Source organism: Balaenoptera borealis (genome assembly GCF_965194805.1).
Source record: "Balaenoptera borealis genome assembly, chromosome: 13".
NCBI classification, from domain to species: domain Eukaryota; kingdom Metazoa; phylum Chordata; class Mammalia; order Artiodactyla; family Balaenopteridae; genus Balaenoptera; species Balaenoptera borealis.
This window is the reverse complement of record NC_138870.1, coordinates 65,800,769-65,821,321: the sequence shown is the minus strand read 5'-3', so window position 1 is coordinate 65,821,321 and position 20,553 is coordinate 65,800,769. Positions and strand designations below refer to the sequence as shown.

The window sequence follows — 20,553 nt, the reverse complement described above, 5'->3', positions numbered from 1 at the left end:
AGGTTTGTTAGCAGGTTTAATCAGATAAATAACACTCTTTTTAAAAAACGAATAGTATCTAATAGTTCAAAACATTTCCAATGACAAGGAATGTCATTACATCAGACTTAGTACCCTCAGAAATTAGCATAAGGTTATGTCCCACTTTCTCTTATACTTAACCTTCACACTATGTTAAAGGTGAACAAAATGAAAATGTACACCTCACTGGTTTAACGTCGCGAATATTCATGCACTCAGCAGCCAAGTCAACAAAGAGGATTTGAAGACCCTGGAAGTCCTCCCTTGCCCCTTCCTCATCTCTGTCCCCTCTCCCTTCCGAAAAGATAACCACTAGAGTGACCTGTGTGATAATTATTTTCTTGCTTCCCTATATAGTTTGGCCACCTAAGCTTGCATCCTTAAACACTATGTTTTAGCTTGGCCTATTTTTAAAACTATCCGAGTGGAATCACATGGCATGATTTTCTTGGTGACAGTTTTCTTTTGCTTAACATTGTGTTTTGAGATTCATCCATGTGGTGTGCAGCAGGAGTTAGAATTTGCTGTAAAGCACTGCTCTGTGTGATTTATAATCTATTTGTCCATGACGACCATTAGTGCTGATTCCAGTTTAGACTGTTAAAAATAATCCTGCTATGAAGATACAATGGGTTACTAAATTCTAAAGCTAAAATAGCTTGTTTTCCTCTAAAATAGAAGAACTTTGTTAATATTCACTACAAGAAATGCCAGACTCTACATAACATTGAAAAGTTTCAATTCTCCCAAATAACTGTAAGGTTTAATTGTTGGACAATGAGTCCTTGAATATATATACTTACAGAAAATTACTTCATTTTACCAGCTGTGCATATTTTATCAGTTTAATAGGAATTAAAAATATGACAAAGAAAGCAGGGCTGTGAAGAATATGCTGCACAAATATATTGCTTATATTTGGTATCTATGAGTAAATATAAAATGTTCACCATTAGAAGGTCAGTTTTCAATCTTTGGAAAATTGCTCTTCATTAATTATTTACAAGAACATATATAACTAGTTACAAAAGAACATTTTAATTTGAGTCACATTGCTCTCAGTGAAAAGTTTGTTAAAAGTATGTTCGTGAAATGCTGCTTTAAGTTTATGTCCCCTTGACTTAGTTTATCATAATAGCTTTGTTACTTTGAAGTTAATAAAAGGGCAACTTTCGCACCAATTGGATTCATGGAAAGGCACTACAATAGGTAAAATAAAGGAAGGCATTTATACCAGTGATAATCTTTGTCACCTTACTGGAGACAAAAATGGAATGTAAGACTGATTAAACTATAGGAAAATATATCGTGTCTAAAAACTCTATAAAATGATGACTTTAAAAGAACTGTGGATTTTTAGGGGGACTGTTAATCATAGTTTACATGGTTCTGACTTTTCTCTTAGCAGCTGCATAATTTTCAAGCCACAGTAAAGTTGTATCAATATGTTGATGAATATTCCCTACTTGTGTTAGGTGAAGTCTGTGAAGGTAATAAAAGAGACAAGACTGAATATTAGTTAAGTTAATATAAGTTAAGTTAATATTAGTTAAGTTAATATAAGTTAATATTAGTTAAGGGAAAATATTTTTAATACATATTGCCTTTAGTTTTGGAATCACATAACGTAATCTGAATAGACATGTAAATAACTGTGGTACTAAAAAATAAGGTGGAATATCATTATGAAAAATGCCTGCATTGCATTTGTTCATTCAGAATTCAGTGACAGCCCATTAACCAAGTAAAAAATACTCTTTACATAGATGTATATGGGGATAGATAGACAGATTACATAGACAGACAGAAATAGAAGACTTTACATTTGAAAATCAATAGTTAGATGAACGGAAAATGACTCTGAAACTATCATAAATAAGATTTCACATTTCTTTTACTGTATAAAATTGTCCCTTCAGTGTCTGTCATTGTTAATCATGTGCAAAATAGTTTTCCCTTAAAGGAGATGCAGAAACACAAAAGTAACTGCCAGATTATATAAAAATATTAAATAGAGCAAAGATATAGGACACAATCCCAAGGAAAATAACACCTGAGAGATTTGTGGTTAAAAGACTTATGTGCTGAAAGGTAAAAAAACAAAACACACAAAACACAAAAAAAACTTTTTTTGGTTACACATTCATTCAGCGATATCTTTGAAAAGTGGTAGCGATAACTAGCCTTAGTGCCCATTTCCAGATGACCTAAGGGCTGAGATTTGTAAGAAATACATTAAGTGCATCCCACCTGGCTTGGCAGCATGAAGGTATGGGTCAGAGGCCAGGGGGCACCTGGCTGACTGTCTGATGTGACCGTACATTCCCGGGGGCCTTGGACTGTGGGGCTCCTGTTCTCTTCCTGTTTGTTGGTGGGGTATTGATTCAAGGAAGGCCAGGAAATAGCGCTGGCCAACATACCCTCTCTCCTTTCCCCAGACATCCTAGTGCACACAGCTCTATAAAGAGGCTTCCCAGGCTTTCGGCAGCTCTGCTCAGAGAACTTCGCAAGGAGAGGGGAAGGCTCAGCGTGCCTTCTACTGAATGGAGGTTATACTCTGTCAGGCAGATGAGAGGCGAGCTGACTGAATAACTTTCTGACTTACCACTGCCCCTTTTAACAAAGGGGGAGAAAAAGCAGAGAAACAGATGTTTCAAATTTAAATATTAAAACACAGATTATTTTGTCTGGACTCCATATAAATATAATCACGCTGCCAGGTCCAAACATGTGACGCATCAATTACAAAAAGAAAAAGAACCCAAAAAGCCCAAATTAAGGAAAACCAATTAAGTCCTGATAGAATTATTCATCTATTGAGTAAAACTGAATAGCTGGATCTTAAAATGATTACTAAATAAACAATAATAATAACAATTAATGATATTTTCTACAGAACCAGACATTGTAATTTGTCTTTATAAGTCATGGCTATTACACTTCTATACAATAGTGGTCATTGTAGTGATCCCATTTAACCGAAAAGTAAAAAGTTTACTTGTGGTCTGAATAAAATAATAAATAAAAAGCACATCTTTACCTCCAAATAGGAAATGTACAAGATTAAAAAATGTTTTTGAGTTACATTGAAGAAACTATACAGAAAAATTTTTCAGTCTTATAATTAATTTAAGTTCTGTACAAGTATATTAAAATATATGCATATATTACATACATCAACAGATGTTAACTCAGAGGCAATGACGCGAAACACACTCTGAATGAAATTTAAATGCAGTATTTCTTAGAACTGAGAAACCAAGTGTTTTCTCAAGTAAATCCTTTGATGACTTATAATGGTGCACTGAATCTGAAGTGTCATTTTAAACTAAGTGCTAAAGAGAATGAGTTCAAGATGGTTTGTACCTTATAAATAATTCAAATTTCTGAATGTGTAAAGGAGCGTATATCCTTAAAGATACAAACGGACATAAATATACAAGACTCCATCCCTAGTAATTATAATGATACTATTAAATGTTTAAAATAGGATTGACCTTAAAATGATTTTATAAACATTTATACAGGCATCCACTTACACAAGTTCTTAGTTACTGCAATGGTTTTAAAGTGAATTTTGATAAACTGCTTTGTAAAAGAGTAGAAGATAATATATATCTTCATTACCTGAATCTCCTGACTTTCATCTTTTGACAGTTTCAGCAATACATTTACCTGATGGTAAAAAGCTTTAACAATCCATATCACCACCGAATGAAAAAAGCACTAAATGGTGAAATAAGATTTAAATTCCCAAGAAATTAAAAACTAGACATCACTTTTAAAAATTGTGATAGATCTTTAGGTGTTTAATTTTTAAACTTGAAATAATTATAGATTCGTAAGAAGTTTCAAAGAGAGTACAGAGAGGACTCTTGTACCCCTTTACCCAGTTTGCCTCAATGGTTACATTTTATAAAATTATATATAATATCAAAACCAGAAATTCATTATTGGTACACATATGAAGATTCACAGATGTAAATAACCACCTTTCATCACCACAAAGCTCTTCCTATTGCTACCCTTTATAGTTACACCCACCTCTCAGGAGAGAGGTGACCACCTTCCTTAAATCCTGGCAACCACTAAGTTGTTCTTCATTTCTATAATTTTGTCATTTGAGAATGTTGAATAAATGGAATTATATAGTATGCGACCTTTTAAAATTGGTCTTTTTTTCACTAAGCTTAATGCACTTGAGATCCATCCAAGTTGCTGTGTGTATTAATAGTTATTTAATTTTACTGCTGAGTGGCAGTCCATGGTATGGATGTATCAGAGTTTGTTTATCCATGGACCTATTAAGAGACATTTTGGTTGTTTCCAATTTTTGCACTATTAAAAAATAAAGCTGCTACGTACAGGTTTCTGTGTGGGTCTGAGGTGATTTGAGAATATTTCTAAAATGCATTATGAAGTAAAAAAAGAAGAACCAAATAGGATATATATTAAGCTCCCATCCACAGGCAAAATGTACTAATAATGATAACACAGACGTGCACAGGGAAGGCTGGAGATATTTGGATAGTTTTTCCAAGACTAGAACTTTTAAAACAAATTTATAAATTTGGCACCGATTTTTCTAATTTTATGTTTCTTACATTTTTTTCTTTATCACCCCCTAGGGAGACATCATAGATTTTTTTTTTTCCTAATTGTCCCCTTCCTCCATGGCCATTTTAATATCACAAATATGCTGGATACCTGTTTATGTACTCTCTATATATCTGTGCTTTATGCATAAAAAGAGTACTTTAAAAAAAAAAAGAGTACTTTTTTTTTCCCCACCATAAGAACCACTATTCATGCTTTGACGGTCATATCAATGCCCAGCTGAGAATACATAGTCCATAGTCATGAAAACACAACAGTGAAAATAGTGTGGCATGCATGACTTGAGAGAAGTGGCAGATAGCCAATGGCTGACATCTTTGTAAAATGTTTGTTACCTTTCAAAACAGTGGCGTCGAGTTGTCCCCCAGGACTGTCCTCCTATGTTAGAACTTGGTTCCTTCTGTGTGTCTATGTGTGTGTGTGTGTGTGTGTGTGTGTGTATAAGCCTTTCCAAATGTGTACTGTATATATGTATTCAGGGGTATATAGAAGAACAATGTTGAAAGGAAACACAAGAAATCAATCAACAAGAATGGGAATGGGAATCTCAGAGGGAAAAGCAAGTATATATCTTTTATTAAACACTTCTTTTAATTTCAGTTTTTCTTTTTAATACAATATACATGTACATTTGTCACTTGGTATCTGTGGGAGATTGGTTCCAGGACCAAAATCCATGGATGCTCAAGTCCCATAGTTGGCCCTCCGCATCTGTGAGTTCCACATCCAAGGGTTCAACCAACCAAGGATGGTGTATGGTTGACCCTTAAACCACACGGGTTTGAACTATGCGGGTCAAGTTATATGCAGATATTTAGAAATGTGTGGATCCACTTACATGCAGATTTTTAAAATATCCATGCATAAGTGGACCTGCACAGTTCAAACCCGTGTTGTTCAAGGGTCAACCGTATTACTTTTTAAATGGAGACAGTATAAACATTATTGTGTAAAAGCCCAAATTCCATTATGTATAGCAGCCATTTATTAATCCAACAACTGATATGTAAGTCCATGCAAGAGACATTTACAAAATAAAACAAAACTCTGAGTAATCATTCAAGACATTTATATCTTTACTATCCAGCGCATAGGGTCTGTCGTTGAGCCTTCCTCATTGCAGACAAACACAACCCAGTGTGTTCCGGCTTTTACACTGTAATATGTCCTCTGGGTACAAATTCAGGAATCTAGACAGGAGTGCTTCATACTACTGTACATATAGCCTATAGTATAAAATTTACAGTGGCTTCTGAACTATTTAAGAATTATTCTTAGACAAAAAATATGGGTTAAATAATACTGTTCTCTTCCAGTATTGTCTAAACAGTTCTCTAAAACCTGCTATTATTTTAAGAATCCCCTGACAATATCTATAAAAAATAAATATAACCAATCCCAAATTCATTTGATTCTCCCAAAGTTAAAAAGCTAAAGTCAATTCAAATACAGTGCTAAAATGAATGCATTGTGAGTGAAATGACTTACTTATATACTGTGGAAGGTACTGGACTGGCCAAAAAATTCGTTTGGGTTCTCGATGGTATGGAAAAACCCAAACAAACTTTTTGCCAACCCAATATATTGCACAATAACTTTTATTCTTAAAATCTCTCTTATTTAAATCATACCCAGTGGGCCCACATTTGCTCACTCTTGCTGTGTTAAGCTTTGTTGAACAGATGGAAGAACTCCACGCAGAGCAGAGCGGTGAGGCAGGGAACAGGCCCAAAGCCACCCCGCGGGAGTGAGCAGACTGATGTTGAGTGAAGGTGTCAGGACATACGGCAAAATAGCAGGAGCTTCCTCACCCCTCACTGCTGCTTCTAACACTGTTGTTCCCTAGGGCCAGGCACGATGCCACATGTTCGCCTTTATTTCTGCTCCTACTCTGAGTATACTCCCTGGCACACTGAAAGATCTTCAGTAAACGTTAATATAATTGATGGTTTTTGCCATCATCATTTTTTGCCATCCTCAGCTGCTTAAACTGCTATAAGGAGGCTACCAAGGTTTTTGAGAGAACTGTAGCTCATTTATAACATAGCTAAGAAACCCAAATTTAGAGAATTAACTGGCTGCTTAACTAATTGTCCAATAAATTGTGCTGAAGGAGACAGGGCACAAGAATTTTTTATACTCCACAGTTAATCACTGTCAACCCCTCATTGTCTTGGAGCTGAAGAAAGTCTTACGTATGTGGGGCTGGGCGTTGGTAACAATGAGAAATAAGAAAAGAAATGACACTTGTAGGTTTTACTAATGTTTCCAACTTTACAAGAAACAAAAAGCCATTTTAACCACATTGTGATTTCTCATCAATGTGGATTTACGTTTGATTACCCAGCGTGCAGGAAAGTCCCACTATTTAGTGACTTAAAGTCTGTATACGGGCTTCCCTGGTGGCGCAGTGGTTGAGAATCTGCCTGCCAATGCAGGGCACACAGGTTCGAGCCCCGGTCTGGGAAGATCCCACATGCCGCGGAGCAACTAGGCCCGTGAGCCACAATTACTGAGCCTGCGCGTCTGGAGCCTGTGCTCCGCAACAAGAGAGGCCGCGATACTGAGAGGCCCGCGCACCGCGATGAAGAGTGGCCCCCGCTCGCCGCAACTAGAGAAAGCCCTCGCACAGAAACGAAGACCCAACACAGCAAAAATAAATAAATAAATAAATAAAGCCAGAAAACATAAAAAAAAAAAAGTCTGTATAATTTTGGACATTTAAAGTTTGTGAGTCTGTTACTAAAATTATCCCATTTACTATATAAACATCTGTTTTAATATATCAAAAAAAATCAAAAGTGACTTACATTTGCTGAAAGTTGAGATGTGAGAGTGGCAACTTTTTCCTGTGATGCAACAAGCTCTCTCCGTAGTTTATGGATTTGCTGAATGTAATTAAAAAAAAAAAATCAAATCAATATGCTAGTAGATTTTAACTTAAAACTAAGAATTCAATCCAAAAAAGCCAATACTATATAATTAGCTCATCTTACCCCCACTAAATATACATATATATTTTTTCTGGGTCTTTTAATTTTTCTATCCATTTTTGTATGTTTATTTTTGTTTCCTATTCTTTGGCAACTTCTCAGAAGCTGTAGAATATCCTGCAGTCACTGAAAGTTGGCTCCAATTCAACATTTAATGATTACATATTTGAAAATAATTTTATTGGCTGGAGTTTTAATTCCTAACACTCAGAGAAGCCTTCCCAAGTCTTTGTTATAATGCCCTTTATTCAGTGAGTTACTATGAGCTCTGGGCAGAAATGCTGTTATAGATTATCCATAGTTTCAAAAAAGGGGAAAAATCAGTAATACTGTGCAAACGGCTAGATAAACCAACAACATAAATATGCTAAAATGTTTTCCTGTTTGGTTAGGTCCACACTCAAATAAAAGTGAACCAGAAAAAGATGAGAGTATATATCATATTTAAAATTTTAATTTAAGCACTTTCCACAGTTTAATCTGCATGTTTCACGTTTCCATGAAATATAAACAGTGATTAGTAAGGTTAAGATATTCATAAGCAACTGAGACTAAGTCTACAAGTATACTTCTGGTCTCAAGGGATTTTAGTTACTTTGGTGCCAAACATTCTACTCTGATGATTCTCATTTCTTCAAAAGCAAGTTCTCTATTATTGTAGTTAGACTTTCAAAACACTACCTTAGTTTGAAAGAGCATTATTGACACAGTTCATTAACTGTCTTTTTTTTTTTTTCCTACCCATTAGATTTTTGTGGAGAAGAAATGGTGGTAAATACTGAAAAGACTCTAAAAAAGAACTAAACTTTAAACTGGAATTAGAGACAGGGGACATTTACATAATTTTAGTAAATGTGATTCCATTTGACTCCTGTCCTTTAAAAAAAGAGATACACCCAGACCCAAAGAGCATTTGAGCTGCATTCAAATGATGATGACCGCAAAAGGTTCCAGAAAGCAGAGAACATCTATTTTATTCTTAAAACAATACAAATTCAAAGAGGCTTTCTCAAATTAATAGTCTCTATTACATGATCAGATTTCCTTTAAAATAGAATCTAGGAAACCTTAAAGTAATATAAATCATTAAAAAAGAACCAGGACCTACTATGGGGCATAAATAATTAAAGGAGAGGTGGATAATTACTAATACGGCAAACATGCGGTATTTCTATGCCTTAGTAGCTAATACATATTGCGGTCGATGGTAGAATTTTGCCATGTCCGTGAGATGTAAATAGTTTAGGTTTTTCAAAACCATATTTACTCTTTGGTCTAGCAATTATAAAGATAAAATTGAAATAATTTACACTTTTTCAATTTTTTTAAAATACGCACAAATTTTACTTTAAAAGGCTAATAAAATAAAACTTCAAAGGGAAGAGTTCCTTTGCAGAGGCTGTTACCAACGCATTTTTCTTTGCTCATGGTAAAACCAATCAAATAGTCATTACCACACCTTGAATAAAGGCCTAATTAAAGTCTCCCTGCTCTCCTTGGCCAGGACAACTCTTACACAAAGGGAAAGAAAAATAATGTTCTCTCCAGGCTGCAATCTGATTTGAACATGATTGCGATGAAATATTTGTGAAATGTGCGTGATTAGAACAATATACTACACTAGACATCAAGTGATTAGAAGCAGCAAAGTCCTCACACCAAATAATAGATGGGCTGGGATACTGATAAATTGTGTTGTGGAGGTCTAGTGCCTCAAATTCAATACTTGCCTTAATCCTATGCACTTAGTCTAACAGGCAGTGGGGGAAGAGACTATAATATAATAGACCACACATTCATTCATTCATCCATCAAAGATTTGTAAGTGCTTACTACTAGAGACAACTTATTAGATGTTGAGTTAAGACTCCAAGCTAGAACGTGAGAAAAGAGTTTGCTTCTAAAAACTTCGTTTCATTTTCTTTTAAGAGGAAATATCCAAGACCATTTATCACTAGCTGGGTCACTTCTATTAGCAGTGTTGGAGAGTTATGGGTTGTATCACAGAGCCCTCTAGTGGTCGAAACACTCATTTCATCATAAATGTAAACGAAAACAGTCAAATGTAAAAATGCTACAAGGTTTTTACCTCTGAATGAGCCTTTTCTTCAGCCTGTAAAAGAAAAAAGGAAAAAGAACTTAACTATAAATAATTAGTGTCAATTCATTCTACAAGTATAAAAGAATAAAATAATTATACTGTGTATTTAAAATGTTATTTTGGTCTAACATAAGAACATGGTAAAATATATGATATTATTAAATTAAAACAGTAAAAACAGGAACCTGTAGGACTGCAAATTACTATTTTGTTATATACAAACCTAATGGTATTTTTAAAATATCAGTTATTTGATTTATGGATATATACTCTGTCTTGAAAGCAAAGGATAGAATTAAACAATGGTGTTACCCTAAGATCCAGACCATAAACAACAAAAAGAAAAGTTATAAAATTATACTTTAAAAAAGATGAGTGCAGAAAAAAATAATAGAGGAGATTTTTTTTTTTCCATACAGATTTTAGGAAATTTATACTCTATGAAATTACAGAGATTTTTAGCCAAGACCTAGGAGTCGGAATTTTATTCTGCGATATATAGATCATAAAGAATGCCAAATAAGACTAGAGGCAAAATATTGACCTGTACTGACAACCACAGAAAATCTGCTGATTAGTTTCTATTTTATTTGTTTTTCTTAACGATCATTAAATAAGTTTACTGGGCTCCAAGTCAGCAAAACATTAAAACCCCCAGCGGTAAGGCGGTGATAAAAGTGTCTGACAAACATCGGCTCCACAGATAATGGAAATGAGCACTGCTGTAGGACCTCGAGGGGTGTTTTGGCCTCAGCTGTAGAAAACTCCTAGCTCTGTTTTTCTTCTTCACGTTGGGCTGCAAAACGCCAGAAAATGAATTATGTGCGCCATTGTATTTGCGAAGCTCCCTCATTCTGGAAAAAGCTGGAGAATGCACAATATTGCTGAACATTACAAGTCTGTTCATTGCCTTGAGCAGATCCAAAGCTGAAAAACAATCTCCTATCTCTCCTTTTGAGACATTTCCTGATTAACAGACGCAGAAGTACCTAAACCATTTTTTATCTCTTCTTTTCCTCCAGAAAACATAAACTAAAACAAAGTAAAATAACCCTCAGGATATTTTTTATGCATAAGCATCTCTTTTAAACTGGATTTTTTTTCTATCCTATATTTTCTTTATTCTTAAAAAATATGTATAGTTATTAATATAGTGGTTAAATGAAGAGTGGTTAACTAGTAGAATCCTAATAGCCTTGATAAGAAAACTGTTTTAAAAACAAATTCTGACATAAAGCTTTAATGTTTTATATCTCAACTTTTTAAAGTGAAGATTCAATATTTTTAAGTTATAATAATTTCAATGTTTCACATAAAGTTTGATTTTTGAATCAGACAGAATGAAGGAATTTTAAGATAAAAATTTCATGGATCAAAAGCTGGAGGTTGTTTGCCTTGAGGCATATGGCATGATTAACTTTGACTATTTGGTTTCCCTGGTATTTTGCGTATTTACTGCCAGTTTATTCTGTCCAAATCCTGCTTCTAGGCTTGTTAGGATTATATAGAACTGATACTCAATAAGTAACTTGCATATTGAAAAGAGCATTGTATGTTATTTTAAAAAAATAGTCAAGAAAGACAGTCATCACATTTTTTCATTAAAAAAGCCCTGAATAAGTTATACACACTAGTTATATGCATAACCATCACATATTAATTCTATATATACTGTATAGAATGACTTTCTCTTTGCTGACTTTTCAGAACTAACTTTTTCTTTAATCTTTGCCTTCTTTCATATCCTGTGGTTAGCAATACTGGGTAGGTGTTACCATAAAGTTGAAGCAATGAGCCAGAATATTAATATTTCTTTCAGTGGGTTAGGCATGGATTGATGACATTATGATGGAATATGATTACTTGCCATTTTTAAATGATAGTTTTGAAGCTGGCCCAATGTCCTCAAGGGTGGTAAACAATATAAAACACCTTGCCCAAATAAAAATATATTAGATGATTCTTTATTCTGTAAGCCATTACTTGGCCATTCATTCATCCTTTCAAATTTACTGATCAAAAAATGTTTACTTTAGTATTAGCTATGTGTTAGGAAATAGGCTGAAGGGCCCCACAGTGAACTAACGTAGCCCTCACTCTTATGAAATCAATACAAATTAGATTCAAAGTACAAAACGGATCCAATACAATTTTTAATATACAGCCACTCAGAAAACATCTATTGCAAGGATCAAAATTTTAAATGTTTAACAGGACTAGACATACAAAGAACAAAAAGAGCCCTGGGTATTAAAAAAAAAATCACACAGCCTTCCTAGGTTATCTGTTTTCCCCACTTTTCATAAAGATATGGATACTGAGGAGTATTTCTTTCCTGCAAGAAATGCAACAGCACAATAATAACTAACAGTGCAAACTCAGCTTCAGTGTCAGGAAGAGAACTGGTGGAGGCTGGGTCTTGCCTGAGATCACATGCCAACATCTAAAGGGGGCCATGCTGTAAACCTGGAGGAATTTCATCTCCGTGTTGCTAGATATTCCGATTACTTTAAAAAGGAACTGAGAAATTTGAATTTTTAGGTAAAACTCCATATTTTTTCAGTGTTGGCTTAGATTTAAAAACAAACACACAAACTCAAAAGTTTGCCAAAGGTAACAGCTTGGCAGGTCAGATTGGGTCTGTGATTTCCAACCAGTGTGTAATCTCCCTGGATCTTTCTGCTCAAAAATTCTGTAAGATGATTTACTCAGCTTTATAACAAGGTACTTTGGAAAATTTTACCAAACTGTAATTGGTAGAGACTTCAAGAGTTATATGTGAAGAAACAATCCTTTCAATTGGATTTATTATATTGGTAATTTGACAGGTAAATGTTCTTTGCAACAAGTCATCTTTGTTAGTTTAATATTTTTAATCAAAACATAGAATTCTATAAGTTGCATAAATGATGGTGTTAAAGACTGTTTATATTCATGGTTAGGAAGAGCAGTATATTGCCTCATAATAGCAAATAGTGTCTAATAGTCCTTTAAAAAAAAGAATCTATTTTCCCTAAACACTTTAATTTTTTTTTTTTTTTCCCACACCACGTGGCTTGTGGAATCTTAGTTCCCCAACCAGGGATTGAACTCAGGCCCCTGGCGGTGGAAGTGCGGAGTCCTAATCACTGGACCGCCAGCAAATTCCCTAATTATTTTATGAAGGGATATCATGCACAACTGTGTTACTTGCACATGGCATAACTTCAAAGGTGCAAATCACAAAGACTATGATATAAATGGTGCTCCCATGCAGTTTATAATTTTTTGTAATTTATGGTATGTAATGAACCTTATCTTCTCTAACTATTGCAGAAATCCCTTGGGACAGATGGGATAGATCTGGCTGCTGTTTGTCAACTTTATGTTGCAGGTACAGTCCACAGAAATTTAGCAACTTGCCTGATGTCACACAATAATTCCTGATAGAGTCAGGCAAAAATGTAAATCAACTGATCCTTTATCCTGAGTCCTTAAGGAGGCATGCAAAAAAATGATAAATTGATTTTTCACTTCATAGTTTGAAAGCACTTTCGCAGATATCTTTTCATTGCCAATTAACTATCAGTGCATGATAATGGGGGACTGGAGACAGAAATGACTCCTCTATCACCTGCAATTTTTCTCTTTATTAGTCCTCCACATATCCATTTATTTTAATTGTCTTACTACAGGTTGTCAGTTCAAGTATATAATTTCCATCATTTCCAATAGAACTATTTAAATTTCTTAATTTCCTAATAATATCACCTTCTCATGTGATTTGATCACCTAATCCATTCTTTTCACACTTAACATGAGGGTCTATTTCATCACATAAATATGTGTGTATAGTCTCTTTATTTTCATCTCTGTGCCTATTTCGTATTGTACTCTTAATACTTCTCATTTATACTTTCTAATTTATCCTTATTATTTTGACATCTGCTCCTATAAATCTATAATTTTTAAAATGTACCTCCTTTGTTCCCTGTAAATCTGTAATATCCAGTATAGCAGCCACGAGGCACGTGTCTATATAAATTCAAATTACTTAAAATAAAAGATGCACTTCCTTTGTCATACCACACACAATTCAAATACTCAATAGCCACATGTGACTAGTGGTTACTATATAATCTAGTACAGGTATAGAATAATTTTATTATCACAGAAAGGTCTATTAGACTCTTGTATACTAATTAGCCATCTGTTTTTCCTCAACCCATGCTCTTTTTCTTCTTGAGTTTTTCTCAGGCTTCATGAAGGTAGTTTCTTATCCAAATATTGTTTTTTATATATTTAAAATATGACTATAATGATGTTGCATCTTTTAATGTTATATAGAGACTTCAATTGCAAGGGTTTAAGTCAGAATATATCTCCCGTCAAGCAGTGGCATTGGCCCAATAGGAGGAACACGACATATTTCTTCTTTGTGTTTTTTCCGATACATTTTTCCATTTCTCACTTCTTTACGCGTTTGCCTAAAACAGCAGATTTATCTAAACACTAACAGTGATTTCATTATTCATAGAATCAATTGGCAAGGTTAATCATTAAAAGGAGAAATGATAAGAAAAATATTGCCTCTGCCAATGACAGTCTGATCTTGAGTGACACTTTAAAGCAATAAATATAAAAAGAGGGCCATAACATTTGAACTTAACAAAAACGAATGAAAAAATTAGCATTGCCCTTAATGCTTAATTATTCAGTGACAGCTGAGGCGTTGAACTTTTCATGAACCTTTCGATACAGGATTAGGGATTATTCATAGTGCTCAAGACTCAGTGAGATTCATAAACTAAAATATACCCCGCTCTAACCTAGGATGAAGGAACCTTTTCGTGAAACGTAACTGCCTGTAGACTATTTTTTTGAAAATGATGAAATTTTAATAAGTGGACAGAAAACTCATCTTGGCAAAAACAAAATATAATTTCACACATTGGGAAAATACGTTGATACACTGGCATTTCTCTCTTAAGAAATGAAGTTTTTAAAACCACGCTCTTTCAGAAGATACAGTTTAAAAAATCACCAAGCCTTTTAGGCTTTTACCCTTTGGTATGATCTTCTCAAAAAATGAACTTAAAAAAGAAAACGGAGAAAATACCATAGAACAATTACCAGTCATGGCTCAGGGAACCGAACAAGGAAAAGTGGTCAGTATTATAAGATTACAGTGGATCATCGTACATGGTTTCAGGGATTCTGAGTCATAGCCCATTGGGTTTTATGAGATTCAGTTTTCTATCCACTCATTGATTACAATGAGTACATAAAAGTCAAGTGGAAGCACATACAAATGAGCCATAGAAGGGCTGGGAGAGCACCCGCCACCTTATCAGTATGCAGGAGCTTAGAGGACACCCTTCTTTAACTGCGCGGCTTCTGTGTAAATGCCAACCTATTTAACCATTTGTGTGCTTGGCAAAGGCAAAAGCGTTTTCTTAACAGTCAACACTTACCGTAGAGTAAAGAGAAGAAGTGCTGGAGACCAGTGATAATGAAGAGCCATGAACTAAAGAAAGCAAAAAAGAACAAGAGGTGAAGTAATGAAGTCTGCTCAGAACTACACGGCCTTTACTGAAAAGTGAAGAATAGGTGGTTAAGGAAATAAAAATAACATAAGAATCTGAGAACAAGTCTGCTGTCATTTTTTAGAGATCGAAATGTTGAGCCATGGAAAGGTCCCTAAAGTACCTCCTCCACCACGTTACAGAGAACTGACAAGTGCAAGCCCTTCTAGCATGCTTTGCACGTATTGAAAACTAGAGTAAACTCCCACATAATAAATAATCAGAAAATCATGGACACCTAAAGTTGCCATGAAAGTTTAAACTTTAAAAAAACTTTATGTATTTTATTTAATTTCATTTTTATACAACAAAGATCCATTTTCACTTTTTTTCTCCATAAACTTTCAGGGAAATAAGCTCTTCCAGCGTTATCTGTGACGAGCTGATTATACCCATTCTAATGGAGAAGGATGGTTTCCTTCATAATTTTAGTAACAGAAAAGTACTTCTTATTTCAAGGTGGTGTCTCATTGAAATTAAGGATGGAAATTGCATACTGTCTTTTAGGTAGGTGCATCAAAATACCAGTCTTAAACAATTAACAGAATGATTTCTATTTCTGCAAGTCCAATGTACAATATTAAGCCCAAAAGGTGCATAAAATTGTGCTTAATTATATTTGTAGAAAAGTTCTTCCTCTTTTCATTGTGGGATAATATAAGGATATTTCTGCTCACTCATCCATTAAATAAACATTAGTCAAATGCACACAATGTGACAGGCCCTTGCTAGATGCTGGGACTGTAAAATTGAATGTCACAATCCTAGGAGCTCAAAAAGAAGTAGAAAGATATGTAACTAAAAAGATAATCACAACAGGGTCATATACATACTATTAAGAGCAATGCTCTGGGTACTACAAAAGCACCTGGGGGTGCTCACGACCTGGTCTGGAGAGCACCAGGAAAACTGTGTAGGATAGAGGCAGTTGGGATGAAAATAAAGGGATGAATTTGAGAGACACCAGGAAGAACCTCTTTAAAACTGATGTGGGTCAAAAGCAGAATAAAAGACGACTCCCAGAGTCCTAGCTTGAGCAAATCACTCTGTGAGATGTGAAAAATGCTAGTCATCTTTAAACAAAAGCACCTTCTTTCAACTTCTAGTAACACTGGTGTGAACTTAGACTGTTAGCATGGTGTACCAGTAGGAAGGTGGACGATGAATTAGGAGATCCCATTTTTAGTCTTTTTCTGCTGCTTAGGTCTATAACCTTAAAGTTTGTGGCTCAGTCTCCTCATCTTTCACCGTGAGCACCAGGCAGGGAATCAATAAAGTCCCTTACATTTCCTGTCCAACAATTCCTTGATTTTAGAGCATAATTTAAGAATTATAATAATTCAGTATTCAATGTATAGACATCAAAAAGCCATCTCGCCCACTGGGGCTGGCTTTCAACAGTTCAGATTATTTAATTCTCATACATGGAAGGCCAGAATTTCCCACCATATAAAGAGCATTCGCTCTGTAAATGAGGCATTCTAGAAAGCCATCAGTATGCTTAGCAAATCATTTTTCCAGTATTATAAGAGTGATAGAACCTGTCTGTGAAGAGAGTGATAGAACCATTTCAGAAAAGCGATGACTTGGGCTTCCCTGGTGGCGCAGTGGTTGAGAATCTGCCTGCCAATGCAGGGGACACGGGTTTGCGCCCTGGTCTGGGAAGATCCCACATGCCGCGGAGCGACTAAGCCCGTGCACCACAACTACTGAGCCTGCGCGCCTGGAGCCTGTGCTCCGCAACGGGAGAGGCCGTGATAGTGAGAGGCCCGTGCACCGCGATAGTGAGAGGCCCGCGCACCGTGATGAAGAGTGGCCCCCACTTGCCGCAACTAGAGAAAGCCCTCACACAGAAACGAAGACCCAACACAGCCATAAATAAATAAATAAATAAATAAATAAATAAATAAAAATTAAAAAAAAAAAAAAAAGAAAGAAAAGTGATGACTTTACATTTCAGATTAATTACATTTTGTCTACACTTGAAGCAATCAGCAGACCCTCAGGGTAAAATTCACTACCTGTCATGGTGAATTCAGTGGTTTGGTTAACATCCCAAAAGGCAGTGGCAACTATGGTCAACTGATTTAGTACCAGCATGTGTAATAAATGTACAGCGGTAACCTGAAGACCGGGAGTCAATTTTCACAGCTACCTCAATTATAGTCAGAAGATACTTTAAATAGGAAGGTGGGAAGGGGAAAGAGAAGGGAACAGAACTATTCTTGACTCTGCTTTCATCCTTAGAAATTACAGATACAGAAATCAGGGCTAATAAAGTTACAAAACTAGCTCATGTTCATACCACAGATAAATGGATGACCAGAGGTTTAAACCCTTGGTATGCTTAAAGATCTAGAGTCCCTTCTTTTATACAGACTTACTAAGGACTAGGATAGTAGGGCTGATTACACATCTGATTTTATTCTAATCTATTTGAACTTCTGTGTTTACCTTTATTTTATCCTTAGCTGATATGCTTTATAATATGTATGCCACAATTTTCCTTTGTGGGTACTTAAAAATCATTCATTAAATCAAAGAAGAAAATCTCTCAAATATTATCATCAAGTTTGACATTTGAGGTTATACAGTTTAGAAAATTACATACATTTGAAAATCAATTACGCCTCCTGAGTTTTTCAAAGAGTTTTTGTTATAAAGTATTCATGTAGAACTTTACAACTACAAAGACATTTATTAGGTCAGGTGAGAATCTTAATGTAATGGATAAGGAAATGTAACTTATAAAGCAAAAAGCAGGCACAATATGAATTCTAAAATAATATGATAATAAAAACTAACACCAGAGGGAGTTTCTGAGAATAAAAGTCGGCAGCATGTGGTTGTTTCATAAGAGAATTTTTTCTGGTTTATAAATCTTTTATGGTTTTTAAACTGAGGTGTCAAACAAAACAGTCACTTGGATATTTGGCACACCAGGGTAAAGTCTCTAAAATTACACAGATTTCTGTATGAGAACACCAGACTTACTCTGAACTGCTCTATAGCCAAGTATTAGTCTAAACAATTTCTGGCATATTTCCAAATACAGAAAGAAACAGAAGGTAATGCAGACTAAAATTTCTTCAAGCTTCAGGGCTCCCAAGTGAGAGTTTTACTTATTTACTTTGTTGAGGGAATCCTTGTGACGTGAGTGATGTGATAGTTTTCATGTCTGAGTTAACTAAAGTAACTTCATCTTTATTTCCCCCGATGCCTACCTTCTTCCATGCTGTCCCTGAATGAGCCTGAATGGCTGATGGCCCGTGGCCTCTCCTCCAGAGACGTGGCACTCCCACAAAGCTGGGAGTCGTCGTAGAGATCGAAGGATGAGTCTTGGGCTGGGATGCTGTTTGAACGCATCATGCTGGGCCCAGGAAGGTTAAATTGAGACAGATTTGTCGGGCTCACTGAAAAACAAAGCACACACAGCCTATTATTCTGGGATGTCTGCCTCTGAAACTTTCAATAGCAGTTACAGTGGAGTCCTCTTTTTTTCTAGCACTTTCATGGCAAGCAGTATGTCAATTTCTAAAGCAGTATTAAACAAAACCATCGAGCCACCTCTACTGTTTTTTGCTAGAAATAACATGGTATTTCCTGCTGCCCATTATGAAGGAAAGATTGTCTTCCTAGAGGCTGCACATTTCTTTTTAGAGAAAAAATAGATCACTTTAATGGGAAAAGCAAAAATAGAAAGGAATATAAAATACAAGAAATCTAAATTTCCCAGGAAGAAATGTTTGAAGCTTCCAACCAAAGACTTTCAGTCATTTTGAGTTCTAAATTTTTGTCAGTTCATAATCAGTACCATCATTATTATCAAAGTTAGGTTATAATAGAGGCAAATAAAAATGAAATATAATCTAATGTACGTGGTATCCATGGCTCATCGTGAGGTGAATCACATAAAACTACCTTCTACTGTGTCTAAGATGAGAATGTCACGGTGAGACTGTCAAAAGTCATAAACTTGTGTTTCCAAAGCTGTACCTTAAGTCTGTAATTTGGAATATGAATTTATTTACCTAGTGCTTATTGCCAAATAGTTCTAATGACACTCAACATTTTAGGCCAACTGATAATCATCAATTTAAAGAAAGATGTGGTTGACTGAATGTGTAATTACATTGGAAAACAATGCTGTTTTAAAATTTGGAATAAAAGCAAAGCAGAAAAATTAAGAAATATATTTATCATAAATGCTCATATTTAAGAAACGCAAATTGTTACAGGCATATGAGAAAGCAGGCAGGAAACTCTTAAGATAGGAAGAGAACTGCTGAGTACTTTCAAAGCCTCGGGGAATTTATATCTTTGGCTTAGAAATAGTCTGATATCGTTTCAAAATATGTTATTTTTTTCTTTGACACAGAGACTACATTTCTTAATGTAATTACTGGATCTCAGAACAAAGTAAAATAGGAGGAGTACATACTATAAGATAACTTAAGGAGATTATCTCCTATTTGCCAGGCACTATGCTGGATATTTTACAGGTATTAATGAATCAATACACAGAACAACTCTGATACAACTAGCTATGAATTAGAGTAAAAAAAGACAAGAAAAGAAACAAAAAACCTAAGAACTGTATCTATGTGTGCATATGTGACATATAATAAAGAAAGAAAGAAACTGTGGATTTGCAAAGTCCCCAATCCATTGGAAGGAGGGAAGAAAGGATGGAAAGAAGGAAAGAAAGAAGAAAAGAAGAGAGAGCGAGAGAGTAAGAGAGAGAGATCTTTCAGGCACATTCCTTCAGTCAGCAGTGACAATCAATCTGATTGCTGAGGACAGCCGAAAGACACTCCAAAGGACATTCTAGACTTGAATGTTTATGTTTAACGTATCTGGATTGGGGTAAATCGTACTCTTCTAGGTCCACAGTATGAATTGACTTTTTGCTAAATAAATGAAGTATTCAACGCAATGAAGTACATCATTTTAATATATGTATGTAGAGGTTAGAAAGACATTTCATTCACTGTTTGGCTTTGCGTAATTCTTACAGAATGGTTGCAGAGATATCCAAGTAAGTGTCCTTCTATAATTTTAAAACATAACACTTAGCTCATTCAAAGTGAAATAGTAATGAGGATTAGGGTAGACTTTAAAAGGAATAGTTTGTATTTATAAGCACTTCTGATAGCTTCTCCATTGGAAATATATTCATTTTATTTAAGAATGTTCAATTAAGTTAAAATCTATGACGGGTCTGCTTTTTTGTTATTGTGGTTAAATAGAAAGATAA

The 20,553-nt window shown here is 35.0% G+C and overlaps 1 protein-coding gene across 19 annotated transcripts in view; it reads right to left on the bottom strand.

Moving 5' to 3' along the window:
* Positions 1 to 20,553, bottom strand: part of NAV3 (neuron navigator 3) — a 1,129,181-nt gene that overhangs the window by 59,467 nt on the left and 1,049,161 nt on the right. For all 19 annotated transcript variants that reach the window (XM_082351536.1, XM_082351537.1, XM_082351530.1 and 16 more), the window contains 4 exons: positions 18,521 to 18,709; positions 15,186 to 15,238; positions 9,721 to 9,744; positions 7,449 to 7,526 (listed from right to left, as the gene is read on the bottom strand). In XM_082351536.1, coding sequence (XP_082207662.1) covers positions 7,449 to 7,526; positions 9,721 to 9,744; positions 15,186 to 15,238; positions 18,521 to 18,709 — 344 coding nt within the window. The remainder of the gene's footprint in view (positions 1 to 7,448; positions 7,527 to 9,720; positions 9,745 to 15,185; positions 15,239 to 18,520; positions 18,710 to 20,553) is intronic.